We start from the raw sequence: 14,675 nt of genomic DNA, 5'->3' as shown, positions 1-14,675 counted from the left end.
GTTATCTATCTTGCCTATCAGTGCTGATGATCACACTTTCTGTGAGCTATTGAACAAGTCTAGACTGTGTTGGTAACAGAAAGTTGCTTTCTTCAGTCCTATAGATGCAGATTTTCTTTCGAAATGCTGCCCAGCTGCTGAGTCTTGCAGAGCCTAGTAAAACAGAGAAAAGAGATCATAGATGTGCATCTGAAAAAACAAAGACTCCTCTCCAGCCCGTCTGATGTGGGTGTTGCAGCTCATGCTGTCAGTTCTCCTCCATTATTAGCAGGCAGAGGGTGTGAGCTCCTCTCTGAGTGTTGTCTGTCACCCCAGATACTGGGGAGACCCATCCAGATAACAGAGGCTTCATTCTTCCCTCTCTGGAGAGCTCTGTGCTGACAACAAAAGGCTCAGAGGCAGAGGAGTCGGGGATGGACGGGTTTGGGAGCTGACAGCCAGCTGTTGGCCAAGTGAAACCTCCTCCTTTTCTCCCCTTGTCAGGAAAATATTCCACTGGCTGTGGGCAGCCATCTCAGGGCATGGAGGAGACCCTCTGCAGAAGGTGCTGCAGGGCTCTGGTGCCAAGTGTCCCCTTCCCTTGGCAAGGGCAAGGGAGAAAGGCACAGGGAATGCATCCCCCCCTTGGCTTTGAGTCTGCACCATGTGCAAGGAGAGCTGCTGGGAAGATCTCCTCCCTCAGAGGTCATTCAAGCAGCCAGATAAACTGCACTGCCCAGGATGTGAAGAAAGATTTAGGATTTATGAACATCGGCTAGAGCCAAATCAAACATATTTGTTTGGTGGTGTGTTATTTGTCAAAATGACATCATTCTTCGTGCTGATAAACAAGGGAATTCTGACTGCACCCTGGCCTGAAAATGCCACACGTTGGGTTCAACGTGTGCTGTGTGCAGTGAGGAGCACTGGGGGGGACTTCTAATCCTTCTGCTGAGCTTGTGGCACCACAGGCACACACACTTGCTCACTGCTCCTGTGCACACACAGCAATGGTCCAGCTAATTATCCCTGAAACACTCAGACTAATGCCATGGGTGTGGACAGGACATTTGGGGAAGCTCAGGATCCTGCATCCACACTGATGCAGTGAGTGCCAGGCTTGGGGATGGAGCTTTGGGGATGCAGAAAGGGGCTGAAGGGTCCTTGCCATGAGGGCAAGGGCAGGGATGGAGAGGCACTGCCAGCACTCCAGAATGGAAACACAGCCTCCTCATCCCTCTCATCCAGCTTTTCCCACAGGGAAAGAGAATCCCAGCATGTCCTGGCAAGGCGTGGGGTGCCCTGGCACTTGTGGAGGGGCTGGGCTGGGCAGTGGAGGCCTTTTTGTAGCCCGGGAGAGGCTTTTCTCCTCCTCACAGACACGTGTGTGCAGCTGGGGAGTGCTAAACCTGCTCTCCCTGAGCTGCAGCCTGTGTGTTTTCTGCTATACTAAGCACTACACTAGTGAAGGCAGTTAAAGTCAGCAGCATGAAAATTAACATTTTAAAAGATACTCTATATTCCTTAGGAAAGCACTGCTATCCAAAACTCTCTGTGTGGGCTTGGGTATGAGAGGGAGAAAAAAAGATTATAATAAAAAATAGACTGCAGGCATAGAGTGAACAGTTGCCGTGACCTTGCCTTTTGTATGCCATTACACAATTCAATGGCAGTCCACTCAAACCTTGCTCTCGATCAATATCCTATTAAAGCAGCACAAAAAGTCTCTATAAACTTAGTGGTTAGCTATGTTTATAAATGGAACTCAGCATAATTAGATGGTCAATAGCAGGCTGTACTTGTAATTTTAAAATGAACATCACACATTTCATATCTGTTGTATTCGGTGGAACCTCTTTGAATCTAATGATACAGTGTGGAGCAAACAAAGGCCTTGCAAAAAAAAAAAAAAAAAATCCAGCTCCCCTTTCCTCCCAGCAGCAGCAGCAGCACAGTGTGTTTCCCTTTGTTTATGGAGTCACAACACAGGAAAAAGTTTATTAGTCAAATGTCATGTTTCTCCCATTTAACCTTAAACACATTATCACTTCACTGCAGTGTTACACATGTAATGATCTTAGTCACATCCCAGGACCTCTGTAAAAATAAATACATACAAATGGGGGAAAAAAAAGAGAGGCTAAATATTAACGTGGCTTAAAGAAAGTGCCATATTCCAAAGGAGACAAATGCCAGCCTGGCTGGTTTTATTTAGTGTGTTTCCTGTTCTGTAATTCAGTAATTTTTTCAAAATAAATATTGCAGTTGGGTTAAGTAAGAGGGCTTTTTCTTAATTTCTTCATTATTTTTCTTGACATTTCGGATGAGGAGCTGAGCTGGAAGGGAGCAGGCTGTGGGAGCAGGGTGATGCTGCCCTGCATCCCAGGAGTAGAAAAGTGTCAGGCAGAGGCACCACCCTTCCTCCTCCTCCTGTTTGGGCAAACCAGCTCCTCTTGCCCCTCTGAGGGTGTCCCAACTGCACAGGGAATTTTTGTGATGCCAGCAGCTGAAATAGGGGCTCCAGGATTGGGGTGGGGCAAGAGGGATCCTTCCCTCTCAACCCCTTCCAGCTCACAGCCCTGGGTCAGGCAGCATCTTGAGATTCTTGCTTTGAGTCACAGTTGCAGTTTCTGACATCCTTTCCCATTTGGGGGATGTTCCTGAGCTGTCAGGAGGTCACTTTGCTGCAGAGCATTTCTTACAGGGGTAATGGTGTGGTTTAGATGTCGTTGCCTGGAGTTTGTGAGGCTGCAGCTCCCACCACTCTGCTCCATGTGGGGCTGGAGCGTGTTCCTGGGGAGTAGGAACAGGGGTAGGGAGGTTTTGTGGTGGATTGCCACATGCTGCAAGGAACAGGTTTGGTTTAGACAGTGTTTTTTCAGTTTAGACAGGGTTTTTTAGTTTAGACAGGGTTTTTTAGTTTAGACAAGAGTTTTGCCACAGTTTGCACCACTTTGTCCCTTTGCATCTATCCCAGGATGGTTTGGGTTGGAAGGGACCTTAAAGCTCATCTCATTCCTGCAGGGACACCTGCCACTGTCCCAGGCTGCTCCAGCCTGGCCTTGGACACTCCCAGGGATGGGGCAGCCACAGCTCCAGCACCCTGTTGTGATTTATGGCAGCGAATGCAATAACTGCAAGCAAAGGTACAAATGGGCTTTGGTGGAAGAGAGACACTGTCAGAAAGGCAGGAGCAAAGATTTTGGAGCAGCTTAGCCCTGTGCAGCCTGTGCCACAGCACTTCTGTGGCCAGAGACCTTGAGCTGATGGTGGCAGGGTGGTGGCTCCTGTGCAAGGACTGCCACAGGGTTCAGGTGCTGGCTCCCACAGCCCAGCCAGGCACTTGAACCTCTGCTGGTGTCTATTAGAGGTGATTTTTGTTCTTTAACCCTCTGGTTTCAAACTGGCATTTGACTGTGGTGAGGTGGTTTTGGCCAGTGACCAGCAGAGCACCCTAAGTGTTTGCTACCCAGGCAGCAGCCCCAGTGGAATCAGCCTTTTCTGCTTTGCACTGAGTTCACACAGCATCAGCAATACCTTGTTCCTACCCTACCCCTGCTCTGAACACACATTCCTTTTTTCTATAGGGCTAACTCAAGAAATATCCAGGATCTGGGGAAAGGGCAATAAAAAGGGCAGGGGGAAAGAAAGAAGGGAAGTGTTGCCACATACCAGTTTTTCTTTCTTATCTCTGTGGAATAAAACTGTTTCATAAATCTGGCAATGTCCAGGAAGTTCATTGTGCCTCGGAAAGAAACAGTGCTTTAATTCAGTGCTTGCCTTTTTATGTTCCTGTTTGGAAAACTGTGTGCTTAACCTGTAAGATGGGGAGGCAGAGAGTGCAGAGGAGTCGCTCAGGAAAGGGTTTGCAGAGCACAAATCTGTTTGGCAAGGAAGTTGCTGAAAACTGTGGAGTAGATGCTGCAGAGAGTACCTTTATGATTGATTTCCATTCAAGTCAGACTGACTGCAGTGTGGTCATTTTTCTAACCCATAACTGCACACACTGCAGCAGTCTGCTATCTGCAGGGTGTCTGAATTATAGCAGTCCATGTCCCTGTTACCTTTTACACAAATTACTTACACCGGTTTCTTTTTCCATGCAAATTCATCAGTTTTACAGCCTCTTGTAGCTGCTGTCAGGAAACTGTTGCAGAAAGCACAAATTGATAAAACGAGTTAATTTTACTGTGCTTAATTTTTCTTTCCCTCTGTTAACACACCCTCTCATATACCCAGTGTGCAGGAAGCATATGATAGTTAAGAGAAGATAACAAAGGATTTGAGTGTTCTTGTCATAAATTACTTCCCAACTTAATTCCTTTTAATGACCAATCCAGATTTTGTCAAGTTTTAATGGCGTTGTGCATTTTCTGTCCCCGGCTTTTAAAAGTCCGTGGCTATCCGGGCTGTTCCCTTTCTGTCTCAATGACGTTCTTAAAAGATCCTTGCCAAACAACAACTAATTGTCTTGTGGGGATGATGAGGCAGCTGCAAAGCTACATTATTCCTCTGTCAAATCTGACATTGTGAGCTCCTTAAGACTTGGGGTGAAACACTGGCCCCGTTACAGTCAGTGGCAGCACTCCCAGCCCAGACATGTTAGCTGGGTGATAGGAGCTATCCTGTCTTCATTTCCTCACTCCTTCCCCGTTGGACTGAAAGATTTTTTCATGTTTGAAAATGGGCCAGATTCTCAGACCAAAGATTAAACTTGGCTCAGCATCCCTGTGTGGCACTGAGACTGCTTCGCCTTTGTGGCTGCGAATCAGGGCTCTCAGACAATACAGCCCAGGCCAAGCTGGTGCATTTCATTGTGCAGGATGTCCTTTTTCAGAGGGCTCTGAAATGGGAGAGAAACTCAGGATCTGTGATTGCCAGCCCCCGAAGTTGTATTGTCCTGTAAATAGCACTGGAACAGCCACAGTGGACACGGTGCCATTTGCTGTATTAGTGGCATTTCGGCAAGAAATCCTTTCTCTGCTGACTTCAACGTTAAGCTGCTCTGTTCCTTGTCTGCTCCCAGAAGAGTACAGCACATGGAGTTCATGGCTTGTGCCTGCAGTTTTCAGGGTGTGTAGGAATCCGTGACGTTTAATGTGAAACCAAATATACAGGACAAGGAAATTGCAGGGATTCGTATCCCCTGCAATCAAAATTTCAGTACTGGGTAAGGTGATGAGGTGAAGAGTGGAAGGTCACCGCTAGATAAAACTTTTGGGGAGTCGTGTGTCTCTAGTTCTGATTTAGTTTTGATTTAGCTGGAAAAGAGGCCAGAGGAAAGCTCAGATGCTCTTAGTCAGAAAAGAATTCACGTTTCTCATCTGCTTTTTTAACCTCTGTGCCTGTGGCTGTATATCACACGTACCCCAGAGGTTCTGAGGTGTGTATTTCCCTGCCTATGCTGCTTATAGATCCTGCCAGGCACTCTACAGGGATGATGCAGCCTATCTGTAACCATGCCAATAGAGACAACATGGTCCTAAAAGCACCAGGTTTCATTAAATGTTAGAATGACATTAATAGAAAATCAGTGCTTAGAGAAAGTCATGCCATAATTGTTTAATTTTAAAAAATAATAATAACATCTTTGGAGGAATGTTAGAGAGATTCTATGTCACGGAACATTGTATTCTTGATAAAATTTCCATCTTCTTGATTGCAATGCCAGGTACCATTAGCATTTCCTAATTTCCACATCCCACCTGTTCCCATCGTGAAACTAAACACACCCATGAGAAAGAAGAAAGTGATTTTGAAGTGCAATTCATGCCATATTCACATGACTTACTGACTGCAATCTCTTTTGTTTCCCCAGCACCGATAGCTGCAGGAACAGGCCCTAATTTCTCCCTCTCAGATTTGGAAAGTTCTTCGTACTACAGCATGAGCCCAGGAGCAATGAGGAGGTCTTTACCTAGCACATCCTCTACCAGGTAATTTAATCTCTGCCTACTACCAGGTTCCTTGGAAACTCAGGCCAGCATCATTACTCATCTGGGGAAGTAACCATTAAATTCTCTGACAAGCTGTTTGGGGGCCTCACGATGTGGAGCTGCTTCAGATTCAGAGAGCTGAATGTTCAGCTGGATTGCAGGGAAGTTCTTTTTGTGTGTACAAGCCTCTAAGAAAAACTGCTGCATGGACTTGTGTAGCTTCTGGTTGTATCTGGGTGTAGCAGGAGAAGTTCCACTGGAATTGTTGAGTTTCAGCTTGTGGCAGAAGAGAACTTGGAGCATAATAAGATGCAAGGAAAGTCTTAAGATAGACTTACATGTATTCTTTATTGTAAAAAGTGTTACCTGTGAGACTAAGACTGTTTTTGGATCTTAGTCTATAAAGCATTTAGTTTTTGTAAAGCATTTAGAAGTTTGTGACTCAGCCTTTGGAAAACCAAATTGCTAATGCAGATGACTGCCCCATCTGATTTTGATTTCGACTTAGATGCCAACTATCAAACAAGGATATTTTTTATTTTTTACCTTTAATCATCCATGAGATTAGATTTATAAACAAGCTCAGTCACTCGAGTAGTCTTGAACACTATTAAGGAACCAGATTGATTTTTTTCCCCCACAGCCAAAATAGATCACTTATTTTAAAGACATGACAAGAAAGTCTAACTCCTGCCTAACGCTCTTTTACATTTTTATCTCAGCCTGCAGTGCCACCAGCTTTGCAGTGAGCAAGTGCACGTGTGAAAAATCTCTGTCGTTTGAATATAGCTGTTGTTTTTATTTTAAAAATAATAATCTTTAACGAGAGGCTCTTAGCAGTAACTTCTTACAGTTTGCAGTGATTGGAAGAACATTCTGTCTTGCACTTAGCGTGCACATTATGAAGCTCAGTGACTACAATTCCCATTACACATCAATTAAAAACTTTGTGCTGTTTCTTTCTTGCCTGTAAACTGTGTAGCCTACAGCACTCATCATTAGCACCATTCTCAGGTAGAATTTCCTGGTGACTCCAGAAGCAAAAGTGAGGTTATTAATGTTTCTTAAGAGCTCAGTTGTTGCTCTTCTATTCTTCTGCAAATAGCTACCACTGATAAGGAGCTAATTATAAACAGCATGGGTAGTTAATAACTTGGTAATATGTTTGTTTTCCTCTCATTAGGCTGTTCCCAGTCAGGAAAAAAAAAAATTCTTTAAATACACAGACTCAGCAGAATTATCAGGCGGTAATTATATTGTATGCACACAATTTCCCCTATTGACACATAACAATTCTCTAAATTAAGGAATGGCCAAACCTGCATTCCACACATGCCATAAGACTTATTCTTCCTGTTTCTCACCAACTGGTTTTGCACGCCCGCCAGCTCCTACCTGTGCAGAGCTTGGGGTGGGGAGGCTGCGAGCTCTAAACCAAGAGTGGAAGATTTTATGTCTGTTAAATCTGTTCCCCCTACACAGAGGAGCCTGTTCTTGAATGCCTTAAGTCTTAATAGAATACAGATTTGGGGGAGAAAAAAAAATGAGCTGGCCCAGCCTTGGAAAAGTACTTAGAAGAGAATTTCTCAGTAAGGTCCCCACACAGTCTGTACAACTCATTATGGAAAACAGAGCCAAGCTGGAGTGTCTTTGGCTCTGGGATCCTCTCCCTGCAGAACTGCTGGAGCCAGCGGCCACCAGAGACCACTCAAAGGGCTCTTCTGTGTCCTGAGCCTCTGGTGAGGGAGGTGTGATGTATCACAGGGGGATTCTTTAATGCTGACACTGGCCAGAGATACCCATTGGGGGCTTTCTGTGCTTGCTGGCACAGCTGCGGAGTCAAATGCTTCTTATTGTAGGATAACAGGAACATTGAACCAAGAATGGATTCTTCCATCATTCACTTGCCTGTGTTCCTTCTTATGGGACTGAGCTAATTGAAAAGATTGAAAATAAAAGTTTGAGCTGATAAACAATTTGCTTTCAGAATTAGCCATGAAAAAATCTGGCGGTGAAAATAAGTCTCGAGTGTCATCACCATATTCATTCAAACTGCAAGAACCATGAAATGCAGTTGAAATTCTTGCCTTTTTATTGACCTCTGCTTTGAAAATGTCCTAGTCTGAATCTGTGAAAGCCTAAATATCAGACTAACTTCTGGCCAAACTGGTGGGTGTTTAGGGGTTTGGCCTGTGAAACGTTGTTTTGTAGCCTCACCAAAGCGCCCCAAATCTGTCCCACCTTGAGTTATTCTCCAGCACGTCCCAACAGCAGTGCCTTGGTTCCTCTTCCATGCCTTCATTGTGTGTTTTTTTGCATGCTCAGCTCCACAAAGCGTCTCAAGTCTGTGGAGGATGAGATGGACAGCCCTGGGGAGGAGCCGTTCTACACAAGCCAAGGGCGCTCTCCGGGCAGCGGCAGCCAGTCCAGCGGATGGCATGAAGTGGAGCCAGGTAAGCCCCGGCTCCCAGAGCCCCAGAACATCATCTCCACTTGCTCTGTTTGGTTATCAGAATTGCTGTGCTAGAGAGGTGACCAGTTCTAGACGTCTCGTCACTTCCGAGAAACGGCCTCATGAAAATATGGCAGTGGTTTTATTGCTCCTGCAGCTGTGAATGTTTCTGTAGTGTGTCACTCCTGTGTTTTGGCCAAATATCTGAAGTATTTAAATAATGCAGCAGAAGATAGGCGGTCTTTTTCTGTCAAATTGTCCAGATTCAGTTCTGGGATAGCTTTTTCTAGCAAAAATCAGTACCTGTCTGGGCTGTGCTCCATCAGTTATGCTGCTTAAATAAATATCCCTAAACTTATATAAGGTAGAAGGACTTTTCAAGCATTATGCAACACTTGAGATCACTTAGTAATGACTTTTAAGAGACTTACAGAAGGAGTTGTTTTATTAATCTGTAATGCTGTGAAGTGTGATTGGAGGCTTCATATCAAAATAGATATCACTGCCTGTTACACTTCAGAACGTTGAGGAAGCTCTTTGGCCTCTTTCAGTTAATTTTTGTGTGTGATCTTTCCTGTTGATCATTTTTTTGGGTTATGTTATGTTACATACTTAACTGTCCATTGATCACTTATACTGAGATCATCTGGGTGCTTAATACTATTGGAAATATTTTTTTTCTGGGTCAGTGCTATGTGCACAGGTGAAGTTAATGCTTCAGTGTTGCTTACAGCTAAACAATTAAGTATTTATTGCCAATAAAAATAACAGAAATTTTACTTGTTAGAGGAAGGCAAGCAGTGCCTCCCAGGGTTTTGAAAGGTCCTGTAAAAGTGCAAAGGATCTTTTGCAATGCGTATTTTTTGTCTTTCTTGTTTGTCTGGATTTAAAATAGTATGGGTTGGGTTTGTTTGGAAAAAACACATGCTTGTCCAGGGCACTATGTATAATGAACTATACAGCACAGAAAAGTAAATTCGACCTGTGCAGCATTAAAATCAGTTCTGTGGGCACTTGGCCAGCCACCTATATCCTTCATCATGTAGGAAACATACCCACAGCTTTCTCTGGAGACCCTGTCAAACAGCTGTCCTTTACAGCATGCCCAGAAAGTCACCAAATTTGGGCTATTCCAGACTGGGAGGAGACTGATTCCTGTGCCTGGGAGCCCTTGGAGGATCCCCTGCCAGCTGCCCTCTCTCCTCTAATGAGGAGGAGCCAGCTTGTGGGCCCTTATTGACTGCAGATGTGGCACTTTGGCAGGAGGAGAGGGTGGACCTGCAGGCAGACAAGTGCCAGGCTCCCCGTGACTGCCTTGCCACCGCTGTCCCCAGGGCTCTGGTGTTTGCTCCGAGGTGTCCTGCTCCCAGGCACCAGGGGCTGTCCCCTCCATCAGCTCCAGGCTCCAGATGATGCAAGGCAGAGCTTCACCTTGCGCTAAACCTCTGCTCACTGGCCGGCAGAAACGCAGACAAAAGCTGGGCTTGAAGGGAGGGATCCCAGCCTGCTCTGCAGACACAGATGGCTGAAAAGTGATGGGGTCACTGCTTCTGCATCACTGCCAGGCTGGGGGACAGCTCCCCCCAAAGTTTGGGGTGCTCATTGTTAATGACAAATGTTCTCCATTTGTGCAGCGGCCAGAGGTTGGCTATTAATTCTAACATTATTCATGTGGTTTTCCCCACGTGTGGTCATTACTTCTGGCTCATCCAAGCCCTGGCTTGATGGTGGCACTGAGCTGCTGAGCTGGGCAAGGGAAGTACCCAAAGCCTTACACCTCCAAAGCACCTCTGCTGCTCTTGGCACCACTGGGTGCCCATCGTGAGGAAGCACAGCTGCCTGTGTCAAACTTCCCGAGGTGCTCAGAAAGGCAAGAACAAGTCAGACAAGAGAAGGTTCTTCCTTCCTCATGACCTTCCTCACTTATTATAGAAAAATCCCAGATTCTGCTTAGCCTTGCCTGTAAAATGGCAGAAAATCACCTTGCAGCATCAGGGACTGTAGCCAGGTACCAACTAGATATAGCTCACATTCACCAAGCCATCTATCACTGTCACAGCTGTGAAGAAAAAGAGCTTTCTTTATCCTGCCCACGTGGGATGCACTTCCAAGCCATCCTTGTGCTGTATCCACACAGCCCCACCCCAGTGCTTCTGCCATGGCTTTCCAGCAGCCTGTCCTCTGAATTCATTGCCTCAGCTTCTCTGTAAAACAGGGTCACTGCAAGAGCACGGCTGACAGAGGATTACCTGAAGAGCCACAGCTCATCAGTGGTGAAGGACAAAGCAGTGCTGAGTGTCCTTCCCTGCCAGGGCAGCAGTGGTGTGTCACTGGCCCGAGGTGCTCCCCCGAGGGACACTCCTGCTGTGGTCTGTGCACAGACATCACCCCTGGCTGTGACACTAATGTGAAGCCTTTTGTGTCTGACACGGGGGTTCCACCTCAACAAGTGTAAAATGCTTGAGGAGTCTTTAGTGGGGCATCTGCCTAGGAAATAATTTGGTCACCTGAAAGCTGTGCAAGTGATGCTAACATCCCAATTTAGGTGGGGGCTTTCCACAGCATTCCTCTCAGAGAGGGAGCTTTGGAGCCTGGACCAGTTTCAGATCCATCCTTTCCGATGTCTTTATTTCCAGAGAAAGGCCTTGCCATTTATTTAATCTACAATCAAAATGGTGGCACAGTTTTTAGCATACAGTAATCTCTGAGCTTTGGTGTTTTCTTTTTTTCTCGGTGAAATTTGCAGTAGAAGTTTAAAGACTAAACCCATCTTTTTGTTTAACTTGGCATTTCTTCCCTGCAGCTCATTTGAGCTGTGTGGGATAACACAGGTATCAGCAGAGCAGAATGGTGCTGTTTCAGAAGACAGGCTGAGGTTTTATCCCGTGCTGGCAGAGTAGTGCAAGCCAGGTTTCCAAACTCCATAATTAAACCCTATCCTTTGGGTTACTGGCCAAACAACAGGAGGAGGAAATCAGACCAAGGAAAGGAAGCTTAGACTTGTCTGTGGGATGGCTGCTCTGGCTGGGAAGGAAAGTTCAGAGAGGAGCCAGCAGCCAACCTCCCAGCCCAGTAGGATCCACACCAAAGATAATAATACATCCTTTGCCTTTATTGCCTTTGAGTAGATTGCTTCCTCACAGGAGATTTAGATTTATGCAGAGATAGCTTCTTGGCCTATATGCCTTGACAGGTTTATGGGAGTGAGAGGATGAATATTCCATCTCTGTGTGTTGCATCTGCTTCATTTTGAGGTGTGCACATGAGAAAGAGGGGAGACTCAAACCCTGGAGCAGGTGTGAAGCACACACGTGCTCGTGGCACAGGCACTGGGAGAGGGTGGTAGTGAAAGGTGTGGCCTGGGACAGTGCAGGGAAATCAGGGCTGTGCGAGAAGGAGATGGAAGAAATGAACTTCAAAGAGAGCAAAACGTAGAAGAGAAAGGGAAAAGGAGAAGAGAAGCTTTAGACCATACAGAAGGGGAAAAGAACAAATGCCAGGAAAAGAAAGATTTGACTTCCTAGAAAGGAAATACGAAATGGAATATGTGAACTCCTCTTAGAGAAAGAGAGCACTCCAGGCAGAGGGTTATTTACCGCCAGCCGTGACTAGTCGCTCTACATCTGTCTCCATTCTTTTCTCTTGAACAAATTCCCTTTTTGGATACTTTTCTTCCTGCTTTGCTTCCCTGTGATTGCCCCTGTAAGTGGTCTTTGGAGGGCAGGCTGTATGCTCAGAACATATGTGCAAACTGGCCGGAGAACAGAAGAGGACAAAACCACTCTGTGTGCTATTTAGATTAGGCAGTGGATGCTTCCCCTGTGCCTACTCCTGTGTGCAGGATACAGGCTGCACCTACTGTCCATCCACAGCCCTCCCTCTGAGCTTTCACTTGCTCTGCTGAGGCACCCTGATGTCTGTCTCACGTGGAGACTTTGCTGGGTGTAATCCTCCGTGCTTCACCCACCTGGCTGGAGATCCTGCACGCTTCGCCCACCAGCAGCACGACCTCTCCATTCGTGGCACATCGGGCTGGCAGGGATGAGCAAAGGACTCAGCTTGGTTTATTTTACAGATATTTCCTGCGATCGAGGGTGCAGCACTCTCCTTGTACGTCAGGTGTGACAGCCAAAGCAAACCCCAGCATTAATCCCATCTTCCTTGTGCTGTACTCCTTGAGTCTTACATCCATTTACCTGCACTCGAAAGCTCCTGGGGAGCTCTCCGACCTAAAAAGGCTGGAGTCTGCCAGAAAAGATGAATTTCCTTTCACAACAGGAAGGCTTAGGAAGTAAAACAAAGCAGACATGTAGTAAATTACTTCTGCTTTTCAAATACCTTTTGCGGTATCCTCCTTACCATTACTTTATCTCAGCACTTTCAGTACATAACTCTTGTTAACTGAGAAGAAGGGCAAGAGAGGATAAAGATGATGTTAGTAGGAAAATAAGGCAGCATCACACTGGCTTTGAACTCCTGCACAAAGCTGGCCTGTGTTCAGTTCTGTGGCAGCTCTGCTTGTAATGGGGGTAAGCCATAATTACAGGTATATGTTCTTTAATTCCACAATAAGCAAACATTGAGTTCATGTACATGTGTATTCCTCTTATGCATTTTTTTTTAATGGATTCTCTTGATCCAGTCCAGGAGTAATGTTCACATTGTGCTCCCTCAGTCATTTTGTGGAACATATGGATGGTATTTGCCAAGTCTGCTTCCATTGTGTTTCTACAGCATGGCGTGGAAAGAAATGTTTAAGATGCAAATTCAGAGTATCCTATTGGATTCTTTACCTAGGTATTCTACTTGTTTCTTTACTTGGATCTTCTGCTTTATTCTTAGATCGTCTACTTGTATTTCCACATGATAGTTTAGTCCCTAGAGGACAGTCATCCCAGGAAAGGTATCTGTTTGAACTCCTTGCACTTCTTGAGGTATCTGAAGAGACAAACAGCTCTGCTTTGGTTGTGGCCTTGATCAACTTGGTTTGCAAAATGGCTGGAGCTCAGTGGTCCTTTTTCCGCTGAGAGACTGGTGTGGCTGTTCATGTATGGACATCCCCTTGCCCCAGCTCCACCCTGGGTGCTCTGCTCCCATTATGCTGTGCCGGGCCTGTGTGTGTCTTCACCTGAAAACTCCAGACTTTCAGTGCAGAAACCTTTAGGAAGTAGTAATACCTTTTGCACTGCATGGCTGATAGACATATCCACAGTTCTAGGGGCTTGTGAGGTTGATGATTTCACATGAACCTGCAGAAAGCTGTCAGACTGCTGGATTCATCTGTGGTGGTGATGATGTTTTTAAAGTCAGCCTCGTGACTGCTCACTAAACCACCCGGGCTACTGCTGCCTGTTCTCATGCCACCATCTATGGGACTGTCTGAAAACAGTTTCTGAGGAATTTCTGTTCAACTGAGGAGCTGAGATCTTATTTTGGAGTATTTCCCTTGCAGTGTCAGTGACCCCTAACTTAATGGGTGCTGTGCCTCTCCCTATGGCTGGTTATGGAACAACCACATGCAGGCAGCCCGTCCAGAACTTGTTTCAATAATGCTTTTCTTAAATCTGGCATGGGCTTTCTCCTCAGTATGCAAGAAATCTTCTCCATGTTTACTGAGAAACTTTTATTTATGCCATATGCATCAGAAAAGCTCATTCAGGCATAGTTCAGATGACCACAAAAGTTTGTTTTCAATGTCTGTTCAGAATTACATCTTGGAAATTCGAGAGAAAGTGCTATAATGGAGATCCTAGATAGTTTTCTTTATGCCCTAAGCACAGTTGTTGCCTGGCACTGCCTGGAAGATAAAATTTTATGTGTGGTGTGTCCCAGCATCAGTGATGCAGAGTGTGTCTGATCTGTCCTCAGGCAAAAGGTCTGTGGGCTCATCAAAGGCCTTGACATCGTGCACTAACTCAGAGCCCAGAGAAGTTTTCAATGATTGTGCTGCATTACTGCCAAAGATTCAAGGGGCTGACTGCAGAAAAAATATGATTAAAAACATGAGAAACATGTATTATACAAAATAAGGAATAAAAAAGGAATCCCTTTTCACTGGGAAAACATTAAACTTCAAACCTGGAGTGTTCAATGTCAAATAATTCTCTGGCACTACTTTTCAGTGAATTGCTGCAGTGGGCAGTTTTCACTGGGTCATAACTAGACTCAGGAATTTCATGATCTTAATTAAAATCCTTGAGCTGAACTTTTTGGATACTCATAGGCCTAGAGAAGAAAGACAAAGCCTAGGTAACATCACTTTTCCTTAGACCAGAGGAGGTCTACATCCAGGATCTCTGCCAATTGTA

General features: G+C 45.5%; 1 protein-coding gene across 19 annotated transcripts in view; it reads left to right on the top strand.

Moving 5' to 3' along the window:
• NFIA (nuclear factor I A) overlaps positions 1-14,675 on the top strand; it is a 350,043-nt gene that overhangs the window by 263,479 nt on the left and 71,889 nt on the right. For all 19 annotated transcript variants that reach the window (XM_021542535.4, XM_021542504.4, XM_021542512.4 and 16 more), the window contains 2 exons: positions 5,798-5,915; positions 8,241-8,368. In XM_021542535.4, coding sequence (XP_021398210.1) covers positions 5,798-5,915; positions 8,241-8,368 — 246 coding nt within the window. The remainder of the gene's footprint in view (positions 1-5,797; positions 5,916-8,240; positions 8,369-14,675) is intronic.

This window comes from Lonchura striata, chromosome 8 (assembly GCF_050655825.1).
Source record: "Lonchura striata isolate lonStrDom1 chromosome 8, ASM5065582v1, whole genome shotgun sequence".
Classification (NCBI taxonomy): domain Eukaryota; kingdom Metazoa; phylum Chordata; class Aves; order Passeriformes; family Estrildidae; genus Lonchura; species Lonchura striata.
Note: the sequence above shows the minus strand (reverse complement) of the source record. Positions and strands in the feature narration are given on the sequence as shown.